General features: G+C 47.9%; 1 protein-coding gene across 1 annotated transcript in view; it reads right to left on the reverse strand.

The window, feature by feature from the left end:
* Positions 1-3,077: 3,077 nt before the first annotated feature.
* Positions 3,078-27,799, reverse strand: part of Atp1a1 (ATPase Na+/K+ transporting subunit alpha 1) — a 28,971-nt gene continuing 4,249 nt past the window's right edge. Inside the window, exons 2-23 of the mRNA XM_055628456.1 lie at positions 22,180-22,290; positions 21,319-21,378; positions 19,331-19,534; positions 18,682-18,795; positions 18,288-18,422; positions 18,049-18,166; positions 17,342-17,610; positions 16,668-16,866; positions 15,886-15,995; positions 13,927-14,061; positions 13,301-13,493; positions 11,874-12,049; positions 10,541-10,677; positions 9,474-9,624; positions 8,789-8,957; positions 8,521-8,675; positions 7,939-8,062; positions 6,623-6,768; positions 6,360-6,490; positions 5,799-5,900; positions 3,730-3,821; positions 3,078-3,438 (exon numbers count right to left, since the gene is read on the reverse strand). Of these exons, the coding sequence (XP_055484431.1) occupies positions 3,410-3,438; positions 3,730-3,821; positions 5,799-5,900; positions 6,360-6,490; positions 6,623-6,768; positions 7,939-8,062; positions 8,521-8,675; positions 8,789-8,957; positions 9,474-9,624; positions 10,541-10,677; positions 11,874-12,049; positions 13,301-13,493; positions 13,927-14,061; positions 15,886-15,995; positions 16,668-16,866; positions 17,342-17,610; positions 18,049-18,166; positions 18,288-18,422; positions 18,682-18,795; positions 19,331-19,534; positions 21,319-21,378; positions 22,180-22,290 (3,060 nt within the window). The 3' untranslated portion in view covers positions 3,078-3,409. The remainder of the gene's footprint in view (positions 3,439-3,729; positions 3,822-5,798; positions 5,901-6,359; positions 6,491-6,622; positions 6,769-7,938; positions 8,063-8,520; positions 8,676-8,788; positions 8,958-9,473; positions 9,625-10,540; positions 10,678-11,873; positions 12,050-13,300; positions 13,494-13,926; positions 14,062-15,885; positions 15,996-16,667; positions 16,867-17,341; positions 17,611-18,048; positions 18,167-18,287; positions 18,423-18,681; positions 18,796-19,330; positions 19,535-21,318; positions 21,379-22,179; positions 22,291-27,799) is intronic.

The raw sequence follows: 27,799 nt of genomic DNA on the forward strand, positions 1-27,799 counted from the left end.
TCGAGGGAACTTTTATCTAATTTTTTATGAAGTCCCAGGCACTTGCCAAGCCCTTTCTGCAGTTTATTTAATCTTTGCAACAGCCTCATAAGGAAGATGTAATTTCTCGATGCCTACGCAGAGATACCCCCCACTCCAGATGCACTGGGGAGGGGCAACCTAGCACTTAAAACCACTCCCTTCTTATAGGTGTGTGTGCATGTGTCCGGGTCCAACAGGAAGCCCTGTCCCCGTGGATATTACAACATGCTGTGCCTCAGGGTTGTACCTCATGGAGTGGTTTAGGAGAAAAGTGTGACCTTTCCCACCCTGGATTTGCCCTCCGTTTTCTCCTCTGAGCTACAACTCTGGACAAAGGTCTCTTTGCCCTTCTCTTTGAGTAGAGTACTGGCCATTGTATGTCATGTTCTTTGTGAGGCTCTGAGCTGAGTACAGAGCTCACAGTGGTAGAGGACGACTTAACAGATTGGGAACGGTGGCTGGAATTGGGTATGGGGTGCAAGTCAGCCATCCGATGGGCCATCCCCACCTCTCTGGGGAGTGAGGGCTTCTTCTAAGATCTTTGGAACCCAGGGCAGTCCAGGGCCCAGGGTCCTCCCCAGTGCACCTCCGCCTCATGGGAGAGCTTGTCTTCTTAATGATGTGGTCCCTCATTCTAACTCCATATCCAGTTCTAGGTGCCTGCTTATTCCTAAATTCTCTTGATTTCAAACTTCAGTTTTGAGAGGAGGAAGCCTAAACCACAGGCTAGGCACAGGCCAAATAGGGTAAGCTCTTCCCTTTGAGGAACAGTGAAGCCGGTGAGCATCTAACTAAAATGATGGCCGTGTAGGCATTGTATGCACGTGTTCTATGTTATACTATATGAGTATCATTATATAATGAGCATACATACACACACACACACAGACACACACAACAAGGAGTCAATCAGCAAAGAGCCACAGCCGGATCTGAGCTACTGGAAGACACAAGGCCTGTGTCCTTGGCCCCCTTGTTGGAGCCCACATTCTGGTGACTGTGTCAGCATGGGAAGAGGTCTATAGCTCCAACTTTTTGTCTTGGGCAACAGGTGATGGATGCCATCACTCCCCAAAGTATGTTCATTTTTGCAGGTGCTCCAACAGGTTTGCCTTTTTAAGATTAGCATTCAAGTGAGTCATCAAACTCCTGAATACATGAAGATGCCCAGGATTCAGGTGGATTTAGGGAGGGAGGATAAGGTTAAAGGTGGAGATCATCCCTGCAGAAATGCAGAACCAGGAAAGAGAAAGGCATGCACGAGGCCCTCCCTAAGAAGACCAAAGAGCAAGGAGCAGGTGAGAAAAGAGGAGCTAGAGTGAGCAGAGATGCCTGCGGGACAGGAGCCGTTCTGGAAGTGGTATGCTGGTGACATAAGTGTTGCTGAGGCCAGGGAAGGCTGAGAAGTGTCCATGGTGATTTCAGCCACATGGTTTCAGTGGGCTGGTGTTAAGGGGAGATGGAGGAAGCAGAGTTCCGATTGGGAAATGAACAGAGAGAGAGAAGTCATTGTTCTTCCCGGGCCCTCGTCTATGGCCCAGGAAAAGCGTGCAATGGCCACAGGAATGGGTAGGAGCTCAGGATGCACAAGGCCAACAAGACTCATATTCAAAAGCTCAGAGAATCAGCAAAACAAGTGGCACAAGGCCCAAAGCCTTGGGGAATGTTCAAAAAGGGTGGTCAAGGTGGCTCAGGGGTGCATCTGTAGGGGACAGGTCACTGAGGTCATCCTTAGGGGCTGTTTCTGTGATGTGCCAGAGATTCCAGATAGGCGCTTCCCAGATTAGAACAGTGGAGAGGCTCTAACTGGCACCAAGCTGTCCTTCCTGTGAGGGCCCAAGATTTCAGGCTGATTCAAATCCTTCCATCTGGAAACACCCATAACCTTCATCACTATACTGAACTCCCACTGGCCAACACCCAAGGTGACAGAAAACAGACACACAGAGTGTTAGGGTTGGGACAAACAGACCTGTGGCAGCCTACGCTCACAGGGAAGCCTCGCCTAGCAGTCACCCTAGAGCCTTGGCCAGAAACCTTCTAATCCCAGGGTCTCCTGCTTGTTTCAGGCCAGTTTCTAGGTTGGTTTGAGAGACAACCCTTGTTGTAGACAACTTGCTTGGAAGCATTGGTCAGCAGACTGCCCAAGGCAGGAGGTAGACTAAGATGGCCCTCCTTGGCTGGAAGTTCTGGTAGTAGCAACAGGAAGGAATGTGGCATTTGCTCCCCAACACCCACTTCAGAGCAGCACGCACACATGACTGATGGGTTAGGCTTCTCAGACAACCACACAGCTCAATCTGGCAGACGATGGTCACTATTTGGAAGCAGAGGCTGGTAGAGCTCATTACACTTCCTCAGGAGCGACGACGCCAGGCAGAGGTGCAGGGAGTTAACAGCCCTGCTTAGGACGGAAGGCCCCTGGACGAAGTACGTGCTCCGCCACATGACCCTGAAGCTCACGGAACCTTTCATCTCGTCTTCCAGGCCTTCTGGCATGTAACCGCTCCCTGCGAGGCTGCTGGTGGCGCTAATTTAGAAAGGAATCTATGGACAGAGCACTGGAGCTCACAGGCCTGACAGCCATGCACGATTTTCCACTTAGAGAAACTGGCTGAGGCACTTGGAGCCCTGCTGGATTTGGAGAGCAAGCAGGAAGGCCTGAGGGACTGAGATTTGCATAGGCCTAGGCTGACTGAGATCAGGAAATCACCCTGATGAGGTGTTCCTCACGAAGAAGCCGGGAGCCAAGGAGCAGGTGCTGCTATGGCTAAGGTAATGAGGGCAGCAGCGCTCAGGAAAATGGGCAGAGGAGCTCATGCACCTGACGAATAGGGCCGGTTTCCTCTTGGCCCCTGGTGCTCAGGCGTGGGCGTCAGTCACCTGGGAAGCTTATTAACCGCCTGCCAACAACCTTGGCCGGGCCGGGCTGCTTTCCTAACGAGCCCCAGGAGATGCTCCGGAGCTGACGGCCTGGGGAGCCACCCGTGGAAACACACACACGACTCATCCGGCACGGCCTCCTCGCCCAAGAAGCGACAAGGATGCCAGGCGGATTCCATTATAATAGCCATCTTTATTTGTAAAAATCCAGATATAAAACGTAATCTTTCAGTCTTTCCAGGTTTTCCTTTTTTACAAAAACAAAAAAGGCACATATAAACCTCCTTCCCCGCCGTCGTTCCTGTACAGGGTGTTTTTCAGGCAGCCCTTCCCCCCGCCCCCCGTTACAGCTACATGCTTCATTCCAGGACGTCTGGCTCCCCACATGCTTTGGTGCTTTCCTACCAGGGTAGAATTCCGAGCTCCAAGACTTGAAGTACACAAAGAGGGGGTGGGGATGGGTGTGGTGAGTGGCACGGTGCTCCACGGCGTGCAGGGCGGTGGGCTAATAGTAGGTCTCCTTCTCCACCCAGCCTGAGAGAGAGGGGCATGGGTGAGTCCTCGTTCAGGAAAAACCACACAGTGACTCCCTAAGGATAATTGTGTGTGTGTATCCGAGACCTCACTTGTAGCTAATTAGCTCCCTCCAGGAATAGTGTGTCATTACTAGGTTTATGTCAAGATTTTCTTTACATTATATTTGGTTTTTACTTTGTAAAGCCTTAAAAACCATGATCTTTTTCTACCTTAGTTTAATTCTGCATGCGGAAGGCATGCTGTACCCTGACGAGGGAGGAAGCCCAGGCCCCTCAGCCCATCACTTACCGCCAGGGCGTCGCCTGATGATGAGCTTCCGCACCTCGTCATACACGAAGATGAGGAGGGAGTAGGGGAAGGCACAGAACCACCAAGTGGGCCTGGAAATAGAATTGGTGACACGTTAGACACACATGCCCCGATTCAGAGGAAGACAGAGGAACCGCACATCTCCAAAGTGAACAGGAAAGCTTCAGCTAACTACAGCCACCCTTATCTATGGATTTACTTACAGAACTAATAAACAAAACAAAACAACAAAAGCACATTAGAAGCAGATTTCCCTCCACGGCTGGGCCTGGAGTCACAGAGGCGTTTCATTCGGCATGCCCATTTGCCTTGAGCTTGGCTTTCCTAAGCTGACTGCATTTTTTTTTTTTTTTGTTGACAATCTGGGAGTGACTTAACATTTTCTTTCTTCCTTTCTTAAAGTGCTTAAGCTCCCAGAGTGCATTTGTCTCCCGCCTTGGCATTCACAGACAAAGAACTGCCAGTGTGGGTCAAAGCCAGTTTATTCAGACCCTGGACCTGGTCTCTGACTGTGGAATCTGGGAGGACCAGCTGAGCCCCTGAAAGATGACAAAGGTTTTCAGGGGGGGGGAGGAGGGGTGAGCTGGAGAGGCTGCTGCCCGGTCCCCAGCAGAGACAGGCTCCAGGCAGCCTCCCGCAGGACCAGGCTTCCTTGACTACAGGCTCCTGGGTAAACAAAGGAGGAAGGATGGCCCTGCCAGCTCTGCAATCCCCGCCCTTCCTATGTGCCCTGAACAGCAGTGGGAAGGTGACCTCACCAACTCAGCCGAGGAGCAGAGGCAATGAGCAAACGGAGTAGAAGCTACCAGGAGCATGTTCAGTCACATAAGAGCCAAAGAAAATGGCAACATCCTGAGGCTCTACTTTTCCTCTCTGGGACTTTTCATTGGGCTACTTAGAAGCCTTTGACCTCTTCTAGCCTCCTCTCTCTCCTTCAACAAGTCTTGGGCCAATAAAATCCAACCTGGACACTTCTTAGTGCATCTCATGCTCTGTGTAGGGTATATGGAACCTAATCCAAAAAGACACCCTGACCAAAGCCATAAGATTATCTGGAGAGCAGCAACAGCAACACCAACAAAGAGATGTGAGAGCCCAAGACGACTCGGAGACAAGCTCCAAGGACTCCGGCCTCAAAGCACTATCAAGGTTGATGGGTTGGGAGGGAACATCCTTACCAAGGGCTAAGAGTGAACTGAGGTACCACAGCCTTGGGTAGGCTGTGAGACACCCTGGATGCCAGCTGCACCTTGCACCATAGGCTATATCTGTACACTCTTGAGGAGGCCAAAGGGTTTTGATTCAAAGATGAGATCAGTGGAGAAAAGTGTTGGCAAGAGGCCAGTAAGAGAGATGGTTCAGGTGACTCTGAGCAATGACAGGGTGAGTGGAATTGAAGAGACTGATGCTCTCAAAGGATCTGTGTTGGAAGGGTGCCTGGTCCTGCAGTTCAACGTGTTTAACCAAGGTGTAGCTGCTCAGCCTCAACCAGTTACTAGACAGCAGCGAATGTATGTGGAAGTTTCCACAGGCTGCCAGGCTTCGCGGTGAACCCTGTGTGTAAAAACTGAGGCCTAAGAGAAGCGCAGTCATTCTCCTTTTAAGGCTGGGCTGTGTCTGAACGTGGAAGGACCGAGAATCTACTCTCTGAACTGCTCAGCTCCACTCAAAGGAAATGGGGATTCTCTCCAAACTCCTTTGGAGTCTCCAGAAAGGGGGAGAGGTGACCTGTGACCAGGGCAAGCAATCAGGATGCAGGCCTGGGCCTCCAAGGCCCAGCACAGTTCTAGGTGGCTCTCAGGACAGCTGGACTGTGACAACAGGTCCTGAGGGCTCAACAGCCTGCCGTTGAGTAATTTCAGGGAAGCGGAGGCTATGCAGTCTCACCTTGGGCCAAATCCTCGGCCCTGGCAGGTCTGGATTTGCCGTACAGAACTTGTACACACACCATCCAGAAGCCGGGCAAGAACAGGCAACTCACACGGCACAAGGGGAAAAGCCACACAAACTATGTCCACACCTTTTATGATGCAAGAAGCCCAACTTACTTGAGGGGATACATCCTAAGGGCAGCGCCCATCCCAGGGCAGTAGGACAGGAAAGCAGCAAGGGCCGTCTCTTCAAAGAGGCCAAATATTAAGATCTTGTTCCTAAAATTCAAGGGAGACAACATTTTGACCAGCTGCAAATGCAGATTTCTTTCCTAGGGCTATGAATTGAGATGGCGGTGTGAGCTCTCAGCAAGAGCGGAGGGGCAGCATGGGGAAGGCTGAGCACTCTCCTCTGCGGGTGTGGTCAGCATTCTGACACTGTAACACTCTGACATCTACAAAGTACAGGCTTGAGAACTGCAGGTGGTGGAGAGGACTAGGAATAAAACACAAAACAAACAAAACAAAACCCCAAACTCAAAAGACCCTTTAAGCTTAAAACTTTTGTGTAGGGCTCTATTCACAGGCATCTCGGTTCGATGCAGACTGCATGGCGCAGGCTGGACATGCCTGGAGGAGATTTTCCAGGAACTCACGGGTGTCAGAGGCTGAATTTATTCTGAAGGTTTGTGTGAAAAAAAAAAAAAAAAAAAAATCACCGGATCTTTCGCAACTTACTTCATCCCCTGCTGGAAGACAGAATTCCTTCTGGTCTTGCAGATGACCAAGTCGGCCCACTGCACCACCACGATGCTGACGAAGAACGCCGTGTGGCAGGTGAACTCCACGATCTTCCTCTGCTCGTAGGTCTGGAAGGCGAAGCGGGCGCCTCAGCTCCGGCTCCCCGCCTCCCCATCACAGCTGGAGGCGGCACTGCCGTTAGGTCGGCAGGCTTAGCGGAGGGGCCACTGGCCCTCACCTTGGCGAGCACGGTTACTCACCCACTGCTGCCCGTAGCTGTCCTCCACATCGTTGACCCAGCGGTCATCCCAGGTCTCTCGGATGCCCAACAGGTGGAAGGGCAGGAAGCCGTTCTCCGCCAGAATCACGAAGTAGGTGAAGAAGCCCCCCAGCGCCTGGATCATGCCTGTGCGGGAAAACAGTGCCTGAGTGCTAGGCCATATCCACTATTACTTAACCCTCTCCACCTCCCCCTACAATCCCATCAGCCCCCAAAGAGCTCAAGGACAGAAATGGATCATCAGCTGATGATGAAGAAGGCACAAGAAGATGCACCAGCCGCTGTCCCTTGTGGGCTGAGGGATGGGAGGGTGCAAGAGGGATGTACTAGGCTCAGGGCCCCTCTGCTCTGAGAGCTGTAAGACCCAGAGGCCTTCCTTTCAAAACACTCACTTCTCTCTCTCCATCAGCTGCTTCTGTCAGGGCACAAGCCTGACAGGACATCAGCTTTCCTACTATTTAATCTAAAAAAATTATTTTTTTTTTCCTACTTTCACACACAGCCACTTTGCTTATGACCACCCCTTTTCTTTTCTCCCATCACCTGATCCAGCTAGGACACCCCAAGTTCCCCAGGGCAGAGTCATTTTTCTCTCAAAACTGGGGGTCTTTCTCAAAGCTGTGGAACACTCTCAGTCAACTGGCCTGCTGCCAGGAGTTGTGTAATGGACACTAGCCATAATTTCTGTACGATGCTGGCCCATGCCCCCTCTAGACCCAAGTGTCCACAGACCTAACTGCTCTCCAGATCAGGTCAGCCATAGTGGCCTTCACCAGGTTTTTCTGAAGGAGAAAGGTATTAAAAATTAGGGCATTTGGATTTCCTATCTCCCAGACTGCTGGAGTAGAAACCAGTGGGAGGTGGGGGTAGGGAGAACCATCATTTGGAGAGGAACTACTGAGCAAACTGTCAAAATGATATGGCTTTTTGATGAGACAGAAGAATGTGACACCTCCCCCCCCCCCCCAAGCCTGGCTGACAAGTTGACAAATGCAGGCCCAGGCACCTGATATTCCACGGGGCTCAGGGAGAAAGGCTGCCCTCAGTGCTGAAAGAACTACAGTTTTCACAAAGGCCACCAGTCAGGCAGCCGAGGACTTCTTCCATGGCAGACAGACTCCAGTCTGGTCCCCATCTGCCTCTATCACATACCCAGAGCCTTACTCTACCACTGAGCTGTGTCATCTGTCACTCTCCAGTCTGAACCCTGTCACAGCTTATTCCAGACAAAGAATATCCCTCCGGGCCCTTCCTAGCACCTGCTGCATGCAGGGACACAGGGACGCAGAGGCTCACCAATCTGTCCGTAGGCCATGCTGATCAGACGCTCATTCACAAGTTTATCAGTTTTGGGGTTTCGGGGCTGTCTCTTCATGATGTCACTCTCAGCCTGTTCATAGGCCAGGGAGATGGCAGGAACCTAGGGTAGGTGAGAGCGGACAGGAGTAGGTATTATGAACTTTTTATTATGAAATTCTTGCTCCCTCTTAAAAAAATTTTTTTTTATGTGTGTGTGTATGCTGAATGGGTGGCCTGGCAGACACTCTTAACCACTGAGCCATCTCTCTAGCCCCCTGCCCTCTTTTTTCCCCTCAATATTTCTTTTTGGTACAAGGAACAATATTAAGGAATCCAATGGCTTTTTTTTTTTTTTTTTTTTTTTTTTTTTTAAGTAAAGTTATATAAAAGTGAGAATTCTTTCCTGGTCAGCGACTGTGGACAGTTGTCCCTATGACAGCTAACACTGAGCCAACAATGCTGAGGCTGGAAAGAATCCTGGACATTCACTGAGACTCTTTTTTCATACACCAGCCTCACAGGCTCCAGGAACACATGGGGATAGTCTCCACCATTTGTATGGTTGCAGCTCTCACGTACCATGTCCGTGCCCAAGTCAATGCAGAGGATGGTCACAGTTCCCAGGGGCAGTGGAATGTTTGCAATAATAAATATCAGGAAGGGGGTGATTTCCGGAATGTTACTGGTTAGGGTGTAAGCAATGGATTTCTTCAAGTTATCAAAGATCAGACGACCTAGAAAAGCAAGATGTTTTTACTGTATGACTTAAGAGTCAGGCAGACAAGAAACTGAACACTGACTGCACGTTGGGGTGAGCAGTTTGTAAGCCTCTGAAAAGTTCTCCCACCTTCCTCTACGCCAGTCACGATAGAGGCAAAGTTGTCATCTAGAAGAATCATGTCAGCAGCTTGCTTGGATACATCCGAGCCGACAATCCCCATGGCAACCCCAATATCTGCCTTCTTCAAAGCTGGAGAGTCATTGACACCATCACCCGTGACGGCCACGATGGCACCCTGCCCAGAGGAGGAGGAGGAGATGGGTGGGTTAATAAAGTCTTAGAGGGGATGAGGTGAAGGGAGTGACATTCCGCAGATTAGAGATGCCTTTCTCTTTCACTGAGGCTGCGCAGAGTCTTGGAACCACCTTGGCTGAGTGCTCACAGGATCCCACCCACAACGACAATAGGGAGAAGTGACAATAAGCATATTCTCGCCATTTAACTATTTAAAGTCATTTAAAGGAATGACTTTAGTGAGGGGCTCTGTGGCAAGGCCTGGCCTGCAGGCAGAATAATGGTTAAAAATTAGCGGCGAGTCTCCTGGCAACCTCTTCTACTGAAGACATACATTAGGATCCATTCTGCTGTTTTAGGAGGCTCCATTGAGGCTTAGCTTTGGGCCGCAGAATGGCCGAGTCCCTCTCCCTGTGCCTGGAGCTCGCAACCACATAGACACAGAGAGACTGTTCTCTCCACTTTGGCGCTGCTTTCACTGGGGTCCAATGCCCCGCGGCCCTCGCAGCTCACTGACCTGCCGCTGGCAGCCCTCCACAATGATGAGCTTCTGCTGAGGAGAGGTCCTGGCAAACACTATCTCTGTGTGGTACTTCAAAATGTCATCCAGCTCCTCAGACGTCATGTCCTTCAAGTCACTGCCATGCACTACGCAGGCCTTGGCATCTCTAGAATTGGGACCAGGAAAGCAGCAAAGGTCACCCTCCCATCCATCAGCACTTCAGAATCAGAACCAAGACCCAAATGACTTCCCCATCATTTAAGAGCTGGTCCTGTCCAGTATTTATAGACTGTCACACACATCAGCCTAGTCAAGGGTCATAGCCACCTGCGGGAGGCCTGGCTGCCACCTCCTTCTCCCCAGCTCTATCAGACAGACTGAAATCACAGACACACTTTTGGAAATGGCGGAGCTTTTTCCTAAACCCACACTAGGGCGAGAAAGCCCTAGACCACAACAGAATGAAAACAGATCTTGTATGTCTCCACTATTTGCTTTTTAATAAATGTGTGTGTTTGAGTCTGTGTGTACATGCGCATGCCAAGCCACACAAGTGGAGGTCAGAGGGCAACTCTGCGGAGTTGTTTCTCTCCTTCTACCTTCAGGTGTTTTCCAGGAATCAGTCAGGTCACGAGGCTTGCAGGGCAAGCACTGTCTGAGCCACCTCATCAGCCTTCTATTAGCCATGTTCTGTTTTAATGCTCTTCCCCTTTATTGCCTGGACTATCTAAACAACTGTTCTTTCGCATTTATTTTCTCAGCGTGGATCTGAAAACTGACTAGACACTAACAGTCCAGTGACTAGGGCAGACTATTTACTATCTGACTTCTCCAGTTCTGGGCGCTCTGAACATCTCTGAGCCTCTACTGCTGAGTTCTGCAGGTGGGATTCCCCTGCCAGCCTGCTACATCGTTACAGCAGGCACACGGAACGGCAAGCCTCTGGATTCGTGGGGCTACCTCCCTGTGAACAGCAAGGTCACTTCCTGGCGGTGCAGGCGCACCCCTACTCCCCCGGTGCGACCCTGGAAACAGATCGGTCTGGAGCCAACGAGAGACTACCCCGAAGCTTCCTGCCGTACCTGGGGTTCACCTGGTTCACTGGAATGTTGAGGCGGGCGGCAATGTCCTCCACAGTCTCGTTGCCTTCTGAGATGATGCCCACACCCTTAGCAATGGCTTTGGCTGTGATTGGATGGTCTCCCGTGACCATGATGACCTGAAACGGGAAATCAGATGCTATGCATCAATTCGCCAAAAATATAAACCCACAGAGAGAAACTACAGCACAACACCAAGATTTTAGGACACACGCTCATATCCTACTACACATATTGTGTTTCTTTTCACAGAAACATGAAAGTCAAATTTTACTAAAACCATCAGAAAAAAAGAAAAAGAAAGAAAGAAAATCTAATCTTGGCGGGACCAGAGCGGTGTGTATCCTGCTGATTAGTACTTTCACACTCACCCAGTTCTGAAGGAGACAATTATATATTTTATTTATGTGGATATAAGAGTTTGTGTCAAGGGGAAGGGGATAGAGCACCAATTACAGGAGTCCTTGGAAGCCAGAGGCGTCAGATCTCGGGAGCCTGAGTCACACAGGTGGTTTTAAGCTGCTTGACGTGGGAGCTGGGAAAGAGCAGGCCCTGGTAAGAGCAGGTCTCTAACCATAGGCCATGTTCCCAGCCCATCCATATGCCGTGTTCCTAGTCCGTCCTAATTTTTTTTTATATACTTAGAAAAATATCTTTTAAAAAAAACAAAGTACTGAAAAAATAATTTCTAGCAAGCTTCTCAGTGAAGTATTTTCATAAGTGTGCAAACAGTGGACAAGTTAGGGTAAATTACACCAGAACAGACAGAAAATGAGTCACTGAACAGTCAGCAGAGAACAATGGGGGATGTGCCATTCAAGGCATTTCCAAATTTAAATCTCAATTTTTTTTTTTTTTTTTTTTTGGCCATTTCTTTTACTTGTGTTTCTTTTAACAAAATGTAAGGTGTGTCTCATCTCCAACTTCACATCTGTTCTTTTTTTTTTTTTTAAATAGTTTATTGTTATTTTATGTGTATGGGTGGTTTATCTGCATGTATGTGTGTAAGAGTGTCAGTTCTTGGAGTTACAGACAGTTGTGAGCTACCATGTTAGTGCTGGGAATTGAACTCAGGTCCTCTAGAAGAACAGTTGGTGCTGTTAACTGCTGAGCCATTTCTCCAGGCGCCCTCCTCCCCCAATCTGTTCTTTACCCAACAATTTAAAAGTATTTGATCCTTCAGGTTGCACCTAAGGCTTTGGAAATGAGAAACTAACAGACACCCCAAGAGAGAAAGTAGCTGCCTGGACCCGAGGCAGTGTTCAGACAAAGAACACTGGCTCTGAGGTACAGACAACTGTACCTCAGGCCCTACCTTAATTCCAGCACTGCGGCATTTGCCCACAGCATCAGGGACAGCAGCTCGAGGAGGGTCAATCATGGAGATGAGACCCACAAAGCAGAGGTTATCCAGAGGGAAGTTAACTTCATCAGTGTCAAACTGGAAGCCTTCGGGAAACTGTTCATCAGGCAGCAGGAGGTGGCAGAAACCTACAGAGGGGGCAGGTGACCCGTTAGGGTTTCCAGTGCTGTAGGCAATGAGGTACAGTTGTAGCCCTTCAACCACCATGACTATCTTGGGCTGGATGTTTAATGTGGAAGATCTGGTTTAGGAATAATACAGAGTCAGTGAAAGAACAGAAATGGCTGAAGGACAGAATCCACCAAAAAGAATTATCAAGGGACAGGAATATTCAATCTGGGGAATACTGGACTGAAAACACTAGTTTTTAATACCAGACCATTACGCTTCCCAGCACATATGACTTCCGTCTAGCTGTACTATAACGGGAAAACTAAGGCTATCTCTTCCTATTTAATCATCTATTACTGAGCACCAACGTGGGCATTCATAGGCGCTACTTTGAAGACGAACATATAGAACAGACCATCCTGCTGTAACCGTATCATTTGAAGACTCAAGGCATCCTAGATTTTGCCTTTAGTACTGTGTGACGGTTACAATGTGTTCAGTGCGATAGAAGATGCCGTGCAGGCTCAAGAACAGTTCCTTTTTATTTGGGGCTGGGGAAAGCGAAACAGCAAAATGACCTTAGAGAGGATGGTAATCTTTTAATTGGGCAGACATGTGAGAAAAAAAACAAAAACTGAGTATGGGCTAGCTTTTGCAGGAAAAGGTGAATTAGAGAACTCAGAGAATTATGCCAACTGATCGGTTCTCAATTATCCCATCAGGAAAAATCTAATGATAGATATGTATCTATCAATACACAAAATATTAAGTGCCGCTGGCCCAAACAAACTGGACAGTGGGCAAAATAAAGTTGTGAGCTTCAGTAGCTGCCGGGCTAAACAGACAAGCAGCACCCTGCCTGCTGGTTTGCTGCTGGTCTTATGAGTGTAGTGGCCACTTCCCATGGACCACGTACGGCTCTCCCAGGTATTACGCAGGAACACCAAAACTGAATAGATTTTAATTCAGCTTATAGATCTTGGCAGCTTATAGACAAGGTTAGATAATAAAGGCCCCACCCCCATCTCTTACCATCCAGAAGTGACCACCAGAAGGCCACAGGTCTAAGTCCAGGTCAGCAAACCATCAAGACTGTTTTCCAATATATTATTATTTCTCCACCACTTATAGCTTTAAACAACATAAGGCATACAGAAGAAGCAGGGTCGCCCCAGAAAGAATTGGAGGAATGCCCAGAGGACACAGAAATAAGCAATGGCTGTGGCTGTCTAGCTGTGCTCAGGAGCCACGGGCAGTCACCGGCATACCTAGCACCCGCTCTCCAAGGCCGCCCAGCTCCAGGTAGGCATTCTGAAAGGCGTCTTTCAGCTCTTCGTCCAGTGGCTGCTCCTTGCCGTGGAGGAGGATGGAGCTACAGCGGTCCAGGATCCTTTCTGGGGCGCCCTTCATCACTAGCAGGTGTTTAGGCTCAGACGCATTGGGGTTCTTGTGAATGGACAGCTGTGAAGGTTATTCAGGCATTAGGCAGCTTCATGTGGCAGGGCAGGCCTTCCTGACTAGTCAGTCTTTCCTATGAAACAAGCTAAGATCTCCTTTCTGAACCCCTAAGACATCTCATGATCCATGTTGAATGCTACAGGAGGAAAAGGAACACCTGCTGTATGCCTAAGACATGCGTTCTTATGTGCACGCTCACAGAGACAATCCTGAACCCTTGGAGAACCAAGAGGCTGGCTACCAAGGTGTACATACACCCTCCCTCTGCTTCCAGCCCCCAACTCTAAGCATTCTGAGAGAGGTTTCATTTCTCCTACCAATATTCAAATAAAAGGAGACTTCCAAATTTACAGTTAGACCTTGTGGAACTTGGAAAATGTCTCTCCTCTCGCCCATGACCCCCAGCCTCCCCGTCACCCCTGTCCTTGATGCACACCTGGTACTTGTTGGTGGAGTTGAAGGGAATCTCCACTATCTTGGTGTATTTCTCCCTCATCTCCATCACGGACCCGCAGCAGACCTCGATGCACTTTAAGAGGGCTGACTCAGACGCGTCTCCTGCAACTGACCGCTGGGAACAGAGACACCATCTGTTAATGACCTGGAAAGGCTGATTCACAAGGCATCAATGGGAAATAGAAAACTCTGGATGTGCTCCAATCTTGTCAGTGGTAGAGAAAACAGGTGAGAAGTGACCCAGACCAGGCTGTTGACAGCGCCTCAGGCTCCAGTCTAACCTCCTTCCCCACCCATGTCAGCTTCAGGTGAAAGGGTGCCCGAAGGCATTACCAATACACCCTCCCAACCTACTGCAATCTATTTTTACGTCCCCCTGGCCTGCTAAAAAGCCTCACACTCAACACTATTCACAACTGAACATTTCTGGTTATAAGTCTGGAAAACAGACAAACCAACAAACCCAAAGCAAACATTTCTAGTACCACTCATTGGCCCAGTAAAACAGCTTAGGGTTCAGAGACAGGCACATACTGTGTCAAGGGCGAAGCAGAGGGCTCCGGGCTCTAATCGTAATTCAGTTGTGCAAAATCACCTATGCCTGAAGTTTATGAGCTGGAAGCTGTTCCCGGCTCTGGCAGTAGCACAATCGGCTGCATCTTAGTCATGATCTTCACTTTGGGGACACACACCTATGCTCTCCATGATCTGCTTGCTTACTCACATGGCCACACAACTGTTTTGACCTACTAAGCATTTCTCCCGTAAACAACTTCCACACAGGCGAACATTTTAAGATCTGTGACACACAAGCCTGGACACGCAGATGAGCAAAAGGATGCTCAAGAGGCCAGCAGACCCCTGTGTAAGAAGGGTGGCGGTGATGACCATTAAAAAAGAGAGAAGAAAAAGAAAAGCCAACCACTGAGCAGAATAAAGTTACTTTCAGAAATCTTGTTAGAGTGGAGGTAGTCATGCTATTATTGACACAGCTCAGCTACCCAGATACTTCAAATATCCCTTGATAATCTTCCTTTTTTAAGTTTTAGTCAGGAAAAACAGAAAATGCCCACTGAGGTAAGGCAGAACACCAAGCAACCACCTTCAGTGTGACTCCCAAGATAAACAACGCCATTCTTAAACCAACGCCAAGCAAACTGCCCTCAAAGAATAAACAAAGGATAGCCTTACAAGACAAGCCACCTCAGTTACATCCAAGCCGTACTCGCTTTGGCGACTGGGTTTATCTAGAGAACTCCCACAGGCAAGTAGCCTCACAGAGGACAGATGGAGTCCGGAGCAGCTCAAGCAGCTCCTTGACATCTGCAACTCGTGGTCCTTGTGGGATTGCATTGTAACTTGAGCAACACAATACAATCCCAGCCATTTCAAACTGCCTGAGTATTCCAGGAGGCTGAGACTGTGCCTTGATCTTATTTTTGCATCATTAGTAAGCAAGCTAAGAACAAGTAAGATAAGGGAAATAGCTAAGCTATTTTAAGAACATAAATGGCTTAAGGGATTTACTGGAATCTAGTGTATCCGAACATACAAACACAATTAGAACCAGTAAGGCAGTCTCACTGTCCCCTTGATTAGGTGCTATCTGAGGGACAGAGGTAAACTGGTCTACTTAGGTTTGTCATCAAGAAAGACTTTCTCAAGTCGGATTTTTACTTTCTTTCCCCCTTTCCCCAGTCACTATGGACTGCAGCCACTGAGAGCACGCCGGAGCTCAGACAACACAATCTTTGCTATTAGGGAGCGAAGATTCCCACAAAAGATCTCAGGCATTCTTCAGTGAAGTTGTTTTTCTACACAGAAAGGCAAGGTGCTGTTTGGAAAAAAAATGGTGGCAGTGCTTACGTTGTGCCCATACCCTTACTCCCCACCCCGACCCCAAACAACTCAAGAGGTACTAGCACTTCTGGGGGCATACCTTAAGAATAGGCAGGTTTTCCTGGTTAGCCTGAAACACTGCCCTGTTACAGAGACCAGCAATTCTGGACAGAGCGAACCAGGTGGCTGATGTCTTGTCAAAGGAGACACCTGATGGAAGCAAGAAAACAAGAAAATGATGTGCTGACTTTTTAAAAATTTATGTGTGTGTGTTCTCTCTGTGTGAGCACGCTTCCATGAATTCATGTGTGCCATGTGCAGGCAGGTGTTCGGAGAGGCAAGAAGGCATCAGTCCTCAGTAAGTGGAGTTACAGAGTTGTGAGTTGCTTGGAATCAAACCCAGGCCCTCTACAATGTTAGCAAACACTCTTAACTGATGGTCCATCTCTCCAGCTCCAAGATTTGTTATCTTTGAATGTTAACTTTGATTATCACTTTTAGTAAAGCCCCACAAGAATCTGAAATGATACGTCCTACTTCCTCGTCAAAGACATCGGCTTGCAGTGCTTCTCAACTGTGTGTACAGGGCAAATTGTTACACACCCTCTCTCTAACCATAAACATTAAACCAAAACCAAAACAGTGACAAGAGCTTTAAAAAAAAAAAAATCAAGTAGGGCTGGCAAGATGGCCCAGAGGGTGAAGGCTCTTGCTGTATACAGGATGATGTGGATTTGATCCCTGGAACCTATGTGGTGGGAGAGAACAGACTCCTGCCACCTGACCTCTGATCTCCACACATGTACACTGGCATCCCTGCGCCCACACATGCACAAAACAAGGCGAGCAGGAGCTGTAGCACGAGGTGGGCCCCAGTCTTACCACTCTGATTCTCCGTGGTGTCAGCTTCGTGGATTTGATTGTCAAACCACATGTGGGCCACCGTCATCCGGTTCTGAGTCAGAGTTCCAGTTTTGTCGGAGCAGATGGTGGAGGTGGATCCCAAGGTCTCCACGGCTTCCAAGTTCTTCACCAGGCAGTTCTTCCTCGCCATGCGCTTGGCAGTGAGTGTCAGGCATACCTGCAGACCGGGCAGGCAACAGAGAGGCATCACCCATCCAGGCCGGGGTGCTACACGAGCTCCTCCACACCCTCACAATTTCTCCAGCCTCCTTCTCAAGTCATGACGTCATGGAGATGACGGAGACTTCCTCCAACCTCCAATAAACAATGTAATGAAAACAAACAACAGAATTTATCAAGTGTGTCCTCCCTCCATCCTGACCTCCACATCATTATTTTCTTCCACTGCCCTGAGCTGGATTAGAAGATAATTTAAGAAGAGAATGATGTTTTGGGGTTTCTGATAAACCTATGCTGATGCTTTCTCTGTCAAAGTTTACCATGTGATGTGGAACAAAAGTCTGTGCAGATACATAAACACAGAGCGTAAATACAGAAGCTGGCAGAGGTTTATAAGAGGCTCAGGGCTGAGCCCTGCACCCACACACGCTGATGGGAGTGATGGTGACTGCTGCTGTCCCCAGGCATCTTACCGTGACAGTGGCCAGCAAACCTTCTGGTACGTTGGCTACGATGATACCAATGAGGAAGATGACAGCCTCCAGCCAGGTGTACTCAAGGATCAGGGAGAGAATAAAGAAAGACACCCCCAGGAACACAGCCACACCCGTGATGATATGGATGAAGTGTTCGATTTCTTCAGCAATGGGTGTCTGGCCCCCTTCCAGCCCAGAAGCAAGTGTGGCGATTCTGCCCATCACGGTGCGATCCCCAGTGTACACAACGATGCCACGTGCAGTTCCTTAAAAGAAGGGGAGTGGGAATGGTATTAGCCAGAGGCCAGAGAGTGTGCCTGGTTTCAGAGAGAGACAGGATACCACACACACACACACACACACACACACACACACACACACACAGACTTGTGTCCTTTATTTAAAAAGAACCAGCTCTCTGGAGAACTTGCTGTCTGTTTTAAAGCCAAGTCTGGTAAAGGGATTGTTACACACTACCAGGAGAGCAGGAGCCATACTGGCCGGCTGCTATCAGCAAGAGAGCACTGTGTGGGAAAAACTTCCTGGGCTTTCCTGGCAGCAGGTGAAGTCTCTGTGCTCTGTGCTGAGGGAGGCTGTCAGAACAGGGCCAATGAAATGAGGAACTACACCTATCTTCTCTCCCTCTCTGTTAACACACACAACACACACTAAGTCGTGCTAAAGAGTGCCTTTGGTTAGCCTACCTTCAACACAGTTGGTTGAGAAGAAGGCAATGTTCCTCGTCTCCAAGGGGTTCTCGTTTGTGAAATCTGGGGACCGGGTCTGTGGTTCAGATTCTCCAGTGAGTGAGGAGTTATCCACCTGTGTGTGAGGAAAGTAAGCCTCAGGTAAGTATCGCGGTCTCACCATGGGCTACTGCGACCCTCAGTTCACCCTGTCTTCCAAGCAGAGCTGGCCGAGAGGAGGGTCCCAGCTAACCTACCTTGCAGCCGTTTGCGGATATGATTCTGAGGTCAGCAGGGATTCGGTCTCCGCCTTTCACCTCCACCAGATCCCCAACAACCACATCCTCTGCGTTGATGCTCATTTTCTCACCGTTTCGAATCACAAGGGCTTGCTTCGGAAGGGAAGACGTTAGGTGGATCCCAACAGAGCAAGAGTAAAGTTCGAAACAAGACCAGGTTACAAGTGAGCTCACCCCAAGTTACATGAGTCTATAGCAAAGATAACGTTCATCTCTACACAAAACACTGCAGCTTCCTCAACAATCACTTCACAGCTGTTACCACTGGATACGGCACTTGCTCTCAGTTTGCTTGGACAAGTTCACATTAATTTATCAATCTTTCAAAAGGGAAGAACAAAGCATCAGGTACCTGAGGGACCATGTTTTTGAAGGATTCCATGATCTTGGAACTTTTAGCTTCTTGATAATAGGAGAAACAGCCAGTTATGATGACTACAGCAGAGAGCACCACACCGAGGTACAGCTAGAAGGGAACAGACAAGTCAGGGCCCGTGACTCTTGTAAGAGCTGTGGAGATAGTTACAAATTTCAGACGGAATCAAATCAAATCAAAACAAAAAAAACAAAACCCCAGATCTGGAAAGGTCATGCCTTCAGAAATAGGAAACTCATGTCTTCATGTTTATCTCTCTCAAGCCTGTGGACAAGAAGCTCAGAAATGGAAACAGTTACAGACCCCTGGCCACTGACTTAATGAGGCTTTTGCAAATATTCTAGGTGACTCTATTTCTCCTGCTTTCTTCAAACAATGATATCTTTCCAAGAACTTCTACAGGAGGAACTTTTCCAGGCAAGTGGATTACACCTAAGTGCAGAGCTGAGCTCTGCCATCTACCTGTGGCAGCTAGGGCCATGCTGAGACCTGGCAGAGCTCCTGCCACATGTCAGGCAGACATCCTGTAGCAGGACCCAGAGTGGAAGAGGAAGACAGGTCTTTAGACCAGACAGGTCTAGGTGGGTCTAGGAGGCAATAGCCCTCCCATAACTATACAACTCACATCGTCATTTGGCGGTTCCTCTTCTGTAGCACTTCGGATGCCATAAGCCAGGAAACAAAGAATGGCTCCAATCCACAGCAACATGGAGAAGCCCCCAAACAGCTGCCGGCAGAATTTGACCCATTCAGGAGTAGTGGGAGGGGGAGTGAGGGCGTTGGGGCCATCCCGGGCCAGGATCTCAGCTGCCCTTGCGGGTGTTAAGCCCTGAGGAGTAGAGAGCCGGACATCAGACAAGGTGCCCCAACATTCATAAGCCATTATGCTTTCCTAATAACAAGAAGTCCACAGTAGGATTAGGGAAGAAACAGGCTCCCAGCTGCAGAGCCAGATGAAGCCTGGCTGACTCTACCAAAAAACAAGCAGGGAATTCCAACAGACAAACAAAACCCATTCCCTTAGGAACCTGTAATACTCTAAAATCTCATTTAAAACTTTTTTAAAGAAACCATGGAAAATCTGAATCAGGTTGATTTTTTTTTTCTAAGTTTTATACTGAAAAGGCACCCATTTTAGCTAAATGGTTTGGTTTTGTAAGTTAGGAACTTTGGGAGTTTTCTGTGCACTGATTCTATAAAGGGGGAGGGTAAGATCTACAAACAGGAGAGAAAGAAAATTTTCCTGCACGAATCCAAGCTCTTACTGAGTTAACAGCCAAGTTGTAAGTACAGAACTTCATTCTCACAACGGCAATAAAAACACTGGCCTGGCAGCGAAGCACTCACCCACACACATATTTCAGCTAACTCTTGGGAAACCTGTCAGTTTAACAGTGTCCACTGGAAAAGCAAAGCAGTCTGCATGTTCTACTGGGCCTTAAAACCTGTCTCAGAGGCAGACACAAGACTCATATTAAGAGAAGAAAACAGGATTACTTTTGTACTATCAAAATATCAGGTTAAAAAAAAAAGACAGAACACATTTCTGTCTAAAGTATCTGTTTGTGTGTACTTGGTGTCTGTGTTATTTTGAACATTGGTGCTAACTATTAAGTGATGAGGAAAGAAGAAAGAAACAGTATGAGAAAAAAAAAAAAACAACAAGGAATTTCTCAGCACCCTCATCTGCCTCAGGTCCCTGCTGGGTTATCCACAGACAGGTTAATAAAACAATGACTTAACATTTGAGCCCTATGCACACCCCGAGCACTGGGCTGGGCCCTTTAGCTAGCCTGCCTAATTTCATGACCACCTCTTATAACATGGGCTGTTATATAGCTCTATTAATCGAAAATCAGAAGGGGCCCACAGTGTCTGAGTCGATGGACTTTGAAAGTCCCAGAGAGCCCACCGACATTAGAATCTAATAAAACCAGGAAATAGTGGGTGAAATGCTTAAAGAGACAGCCTGGCCCACAGAGAGCAGAGTAACCAGCGACAAGAGGGTCTGAGTAGAGCTGAGGCCCCTCTCTGAGCCCAGGGGCAGTTGTTCCAAAGGCCTCAGCTTGTTCCAGCGACATCTATTTGAGTCACTGCACTGATTCTAACAACAAAGAACATCTTTCCTCAGAATAATTTTCAGAGTGCTGGTAGAAAACATAATATGCTATGCACATTTTGGTGGGGGGTGTGTTTTGAAATTTTCATTCAAGTTGTAAATACATAGTGAGGTAACCGAAGTTCTGACACACCCCCACAAACCAGGGCGAGAAAAGTACAAAGTTGCCTAACCACTAAAGCCTCAGCTGGCTGCTGGATCTGTCTCAGTTTTAAAAATGCGCACAAGGAAAGGGAAGAAGCCTGGCTTTGGAACCATCCTCAAAACCTGGTGCTCCCAACTCACTGGTTTATAGCACTAGAGGACAGACAGGAAAACTAGTGTCAGCTACCACAAGGTTTTAGTGGGGCACACAAGCCCAAGTTCTGTGCACGTCACACAGCCAACACTGGCTGTCAGTATATGACTCTCAGCAAGGCCAGACCTGTCAGATGGAAGAAAACACAGCAGGGAAAACTCTGATTTGGTATGGCGGGCTTCAAATGAGTACATACTCGGCTCAAGTCTGTCCCGTATTTACGATGGAGTTCGTCAAGGCTGAGTTTATGGTCGTCCTAAGGGAAAAGAGAAAACAAAAATTACAGACCCAAAAATCAAAAGAGAAAGAGCACCCACACCACCCATCCCTATTAAGTTCATCAAGAAAAGTTTCTTCCCATGACTGCCTAGAATATGCATCAGCCTCACGGTGGTCTCCTGAGAGAGCTTCCCGAGGGATAGCCAATGCTGGGTGACGGAGGTCCATTATCACCTGCTGATTCAGGTCAGGGACACCCCACAACTCTTGGATGTCTAGACCAGTGGTTCTCAACCTTCCTAACCTGCGACCCTTTAATACAGTGCCTCATGCTGTGGTGACCCCAGCCATAACATTACTTTTGTCACTACTTCACGACCGGAATTTTGCTACTGTTATGAATCATAATGTAAATATCTGATGTGCAGGATTTCTTATATGTGACCCCTGCGGAAGGGTCATCTGACAGCGGCAACCCACAGGCTGAGAACCGCTCGTCTACGTGAGGACGCCCCCTGTCCAGGTTGGCTCTGGATGGGTTAAGTCACAGAAGCCTCCTTAGCTTAAAGCAGGTCTCTAGTACTCAGCATATGTGAGGGAAAAGCGGAGACTGTGTGTGGTACAAGAACACTCCCACTGCTTACGGTGGGTGAATAAAGACCTTGTTTAACTCTTTAACAGCTTTTTGCACTGACCTCTACAGCCCCGGGAGGAAAGTGCTGCAAAGCAAATGCTGTAACTACTTTTAAGGCAGAGTGCAGCAGCGCCTATTCACAGGTGGAAGGTGCAATTCATTTTTAAGAAAAACTACAAAACCCATCTTCCTTTCAGCACTTACCATAGACACTTCCTTCTTGAGTTCATCCATGTCCCTTTCCTTCTTAGCCTTTTTGCCCTTCTTGTCGCCATGCTCTGAAACAGCTGCGGGCTCATACTTGTCTCGTCCGACCTACAGAAAAGAGAAGGGGAAAGGGGCAGTGGGTGAGCTCTGTGCAGCAGCTGGGAACTCAAGGTTGTGCTGCTCTCTTTGTCTCTCGGCCTCTGGGTGTACGTGTGTGGCGGTGGGATGGGAGCCACAGGGACACGGTTGGAAAAGTCACTGGATTAATATTCATCATAACCCATGTGAGCTTATACTGCACAGTACATAAACAAGGCCCTCGATGGTGGGTTACTGCCACCATCACTCAAGACATCTTGTGTCCACCCGAGGGTATGAAGACAAATGGGGAGGTTGTAACACGCTTCAAACAGTCTTGCGTTTGGGGAGAACAGTGGCCACAACGTTAAACCCCCCCATTCTGCAGTCCTCTGCCTTGCCCACTGAAGGAATGAAACCCATGTTTCCATTAGTAACATTGAGCCCAGTCCAGTGCCTAAGTTTGCATTGTGAACCAGTCAGACAGACGCTGAAGTCCTGAGCCTCACTAGCCACCAGTTAAAGAGAGTTTGAGGAAAGCCACCAACTCCTGAGGCTCAATTTCCCTCTCTACAACACGATTAAGAACAGACAACCTCAGGCAGCAGTTCTGAGGATTTAACGAGACCTCTGAGTGCCAGTCTCTCTGATGTTATGATCAGATTCTTCTCAATGCAAAAACCATGCATGGTTTAAATGTCTTGAATGGTCACATTCAAGGATACTAACCACATTTCATTTTTTTTTCAGGAAGAAACAAGACATCTACAAGTCCTTAAAAATTCTAAACTAAGCTACAAAAAAATAAAAGAGAGAAAAGAGAAAGAAAGAAAGAAAGAAAGAAAGAAAGAAAGAAAGAAAGAAAGGGAGTCTCCAGCCCATTCTTAAAATAAAATCCCCTAAAACGAAAGGCTCTGGAAATGTTTTGACACAAGCAGGATGCAGGAAAAGCGTGTGCGTTATCGCATAATTCACAGCAGCCACCTACGCCTCTCAAAACTGGAAGGATTTTTAGAGAAAATGTTGATTCTATAATTTAAATTTAGACTGTTCCACTCCCTCACCCTGTTTAAAGTGCCTGAGCCTATATGCAAGAAACCTGAACTCGTTCCTCCAAAGTCTGTGGAGAGGCCTCTCCCTTGCAGGCTACCTCGGGAGGGGAGGGGTGAGGAGGTGGGGGGGGAGGTCTGTAGGGCTTGCCTTACAATAAATGCTTGGTGGTGCTCTCACTTGTTTCACGGGACTCTCCTCTGACTGTAAGTGGTACATTAGCAGCTACTCAAGCAACACCTGGGAACTCTCCTGTCTACATTTCATTTTGTTGTCCCAAATGAACATAAAACCCAAAACCAGCATGTATTTCAGTCATCATATACTAAGTAGCAAATAAAATACAGCATGCACTTGAATTTGGAAGGCTGCAGAGAAAGCCTGCTTAGGGTAGTGGCTGCTGGAATTCAACACCGTGTTACTTGACAAATGACTTCTTCCTTGAGAGCGCGGGGGGGGGGGGGGCACTTGAAGCTTCATCTTATCTGTCCAGAGCGGAGCAGGCTGAAGACAGTCCGCATTCCTCACATTCCCTCCACTGTGGGGCAACCACAGCTCTGAGTGCCTCTCTGAGTGGCAGTCTGGTGCCAGAGTTTAGATGAATAGTCACTGCATGTGTTGAATAAAAAGGAAACTAGAGGGCTTTGAGCAGAGATGAGCCACATTCCTATACAGATCTAATGGGAAAGCAGAGCGCTCTAAAGCCATTTTGCAGACGCTGGCTAAGGGCTCTTCCGAGTATGTGGCCAGTGTAGAGTGATCTTTAAAATACACCTTATACCTCTTCAAGCAAGTTCAATTTCATGAAAATATGTTTGCATGAGGAGCGCTGTTAGAATCCCCCAGCCTCACTGTCTGTGTGCTTTGGTTATTCTCAGACTCTTAACATTTTCCACTCCAAAAGGGAGAAGAGAAATATTGGCACAAGGCAGCCATCACTGGACCTCTTCCAAAGTTTTATCACCCATTACAAAAGCAGTGCTCTGCCTGTACCTTCAGAGCTACAGGGAGTAAAGTTGGGGAGTCTCCATTTTCTAACAGCCAAAACCCTTTATAAATTCATGCTATTTGAGGCACAGTTTTAAATGGGGACATATGTAAAAGGGATATTAACATGTAAAATTATTTCTCCAAAAATCTTAATTTTTCAAGTAGGCAATGTTTGTCTAAAAGAACGAGGCAGCTTATCCTATCCTATTCAGTTCTCGCCCACAAGTAAAACAATAATTTAATGCTAGCTCTTCCTGGTGCGGGTCTAGAGATCCTTGGGTTCCTATGGGCACTAAGAGCCATAATTTCAAATCTGAATAAGTATGTGTTTGTGGTGTGGGGTAGGACATTTTCCTTATTTCTTTTAAAAGCAAAGGTCACAGCAGGGGAGTGGTGAGGTGTTCCCTCCGTGGACTTCAGTGACCTCCCCACTTGTTTGGGCGCCAGAACCGTAATTTCTCCTTTCTCGGTCAGAAAATACTGGTCGCTTTTCACTCAGCCCCACAGAGCAACAGAGTGACTGGAACTCAGCGATGCTCCATCAAGTGGCTCCCTTTGAGTGTCCCTGAGGGAAATCTGGAAGGGGCATTCAACAAGCTGTGCCATCCTCAGAAGGGCAGCTGATGAAAAGGGAGTACACTGGGTTATTAATGTTTTCCATTCTAAGTTAGGAACCAGGAAGTTACAGCAAGGCATTACTCCATGTGATGCTTCAAGGCTGGCTGTGTCATTATTTCAACCTATGTGTCCTAGGCTTCCACTTTCCCAGAGATTCCCAAGGAAATTTGCTTTGGACGAGAGGAAGGTATGCTGGAGATAAAAGGAGAAAATCCTGGACAGGAGGGACAAAGGACAAAACAGATATGTAACAAGATTTCACTGAAAGACATGCTGGTCTGCACAAAGAGGGAACAAGAAATCCCCATGACCTTTTCGAGGGGAAAATGTTCCTTCCTCTTCTTGAGTTAATTCATCACTCGCAGGAGGAAATGTGTTTGGGGAAGGCAGAAGACAGCTACAAATTTACCAGTTATTAGAATAAAGATGGCGATCACACACACGGTCCCCCACACTCTCTCTCTCTCACACACACAGTCACATTCTCTCTCACACTCTCCTCACACATATACCATCACAATCTCATATGCTCTTCACACACTCTTTCTCACACATACCGACTTTCACACACACAGTGGAACACACTCTCACACATACATACATACTGTCACACTTTCACACATATACACAGAATTGTGACACACACACACACCAGTGAGATTTAAATAAGGATCTTCCTCTCCAGTGGACTGCCACTTGAAGCCTACACAGGCACCAGCACTATCTCTGCCCTGTGCCCTTCACAGAACCCACTAGCACCCAGGGACCCTTCTAGGGCCCACCACCACCACCACCACCACCACCTTTGGTTCTACAGCCAGAGAGCTCACGAGGCCTTTCCTAGACTTATGAAGTTCCAGCTGAATTGCCCAAAGGGGACTTGGAGGCCTAAGATCCCCACTCACTCAGGCCAGGTCAGTGGATGGCGCTTTCAACTCTGCCTGTGTCAACCTAGCACTGCCATCTGTGTCCATGAACAGTCAGCCTTGCCTTCCTGCTTTGTCATAACTATTAACTTACCTAAGGCATTCGGAGAGCTTGGTTAGTTGAATCTGAAAACAAAACACTTATCAGAACAAAACAACCTAAGAACTGTTTCCAGGACTGAGAACAAAAGCTTTTGACTAGCAAGAGAGGCTACAACCGTGGCAAAGTAACTGCTCCAAATGTCACCCAATTCACAGCTGGCCAAGAGGGCTGTGGTGATGGCACCTTCAAACTCAATTTGGCAAAGTCCATCTTGGCAGGGAAGCCAGAGGCAGGCTGATTCTCCTGGTTACTACAGTAGGCTCTGCCTAACTTTGGCCAGCCGTTAGTAAAAGGTGTGTGGGGGAGTATTCCCCATTGTCATATCAAAACCTCAACCTCCAAGTCAGCTCTGTCTGTAAAGGTTGTCCGCACAGTGCTGGACAAAGGTCACTGTGATAACCCAGTTGCTGCACACATTACTGCCACTCCTCGCTTCCTACAGAGCCAGCTCTCAGAGATATTGCACAGAAAGCATCAATCTGGCCTAGTCTGCCATGTTTATAGTCGGTCCTAAGCCTAAATGCTTCAGTTTAGGGACATCTTTTCTAGCTGAGGATCTGAGGGCTCTACTAATGCCTAGGCTGACGAGGGCTGGCAAACGGAGGACAATGGAGAGACAGTCACAGTCCTTTAGCTGTTTTCCAGCCCACAGTGACACTTCTGGAATAGCAATTCTCTGCAGAGGAGGTAACTAAGGAGGCACCCCAACCCCCATACCATGCCTTAGGTTCCTCCTCTCGCTCCTGAACACATACATGTTGGGAAATGTACTCCTGCAAAGCCAGAGCACAAGGTTCCTTTGTGAACCCAGTTCAGGATCTAATCCCGGCTGTATGTAGCCCACCAGCCACACAGATGAGCTCAGCCACCGGGTTCCGTCATCTCATGGGAACATCACCCAACCTTCCTCCTTAGCAGATTCTTAAAAAAAAACCCACCAGCCTACCCTTCTAGCTACAGAATGTATCCACAACCATCCAAAAATAAATAAATAAAAAAAATTGTAAAGTATGTGGAGAATCTAAAAAAATTGTCTTGTTCTTCCACATACTGAAAGCACCAGCCCCATGGAATATTAGACCTCTCGAAAACGCCTGAATGAATCTAAACTTTCTGCTCACCCTTTAACACCCTCCATCCGACCCCCTCAGACCACCCCCCCTCCATTGCCATCACTCTAGTTTGAGAGAGAATAGCTTAACAACTGGTACAAGCACTGCAGGCAGGGTGGGGGTGGGGGGGTGACATCAGGTTCCAGGAAGTCCTGATCACTCTTTAATAAGTGGCTTGAAGCCTAGGAAGCCAAATGACTGCTGGGTTGAAGAGGGCAGAGGCGCTGAAGGCTTATAGAAACACAACTTGGTGCCACGGAAGCATGACAGGGAGGGTGCGAACAGAGAGGCTCTGCACCCTGTGTGCCCCAAGGCTCTGAATTACATCGGGATAACAGACCGGAAAGATAAACACCGAGGCCCACAGATGACAAAACGTTATAGTGATTACTAGTCCCCAAATAATGAAAGCTTCCAAGATAAAACCAGAGGCACCATCAATCAACTTTTCAAATGACCAACAGAGAACATGAGATTGCTGTTACTAAATGGGGTTTGAGTAAAACCTGATAAGAGACAATGCCCAGATAGATTTCATTGTAAAGTCACAAAGCAACTAGAGAATGAGGTCTATTGGATTAAAAAAAAAAAAAAAAAAAAAAAAAAAACCTTTTGGGCACGGAACAAAAAAAAAAAAAAAAAAAGAAAAAAGTGTGTGTGTGTGGGTGTGGGTGGGGGGGGGGGGTGGAATTCCTCTTTTCTCATTGACAGAATCTGTTATCCCAAACATCAAACAAATA

This window comes from Psammomys obesus, unplaced genomic scaffold (assembly GCF_907164565.1).
Source record: "Psammomys obesus unplaced genomic scaffold, mPsaObe1.curated_primary_1811, whole genome shotgun sequence".
NCBI lineage: Eukaryota > Metazoa > Chordata > Mammalia > Rodentia > Muridae > Psammomys > Psammomys obesus.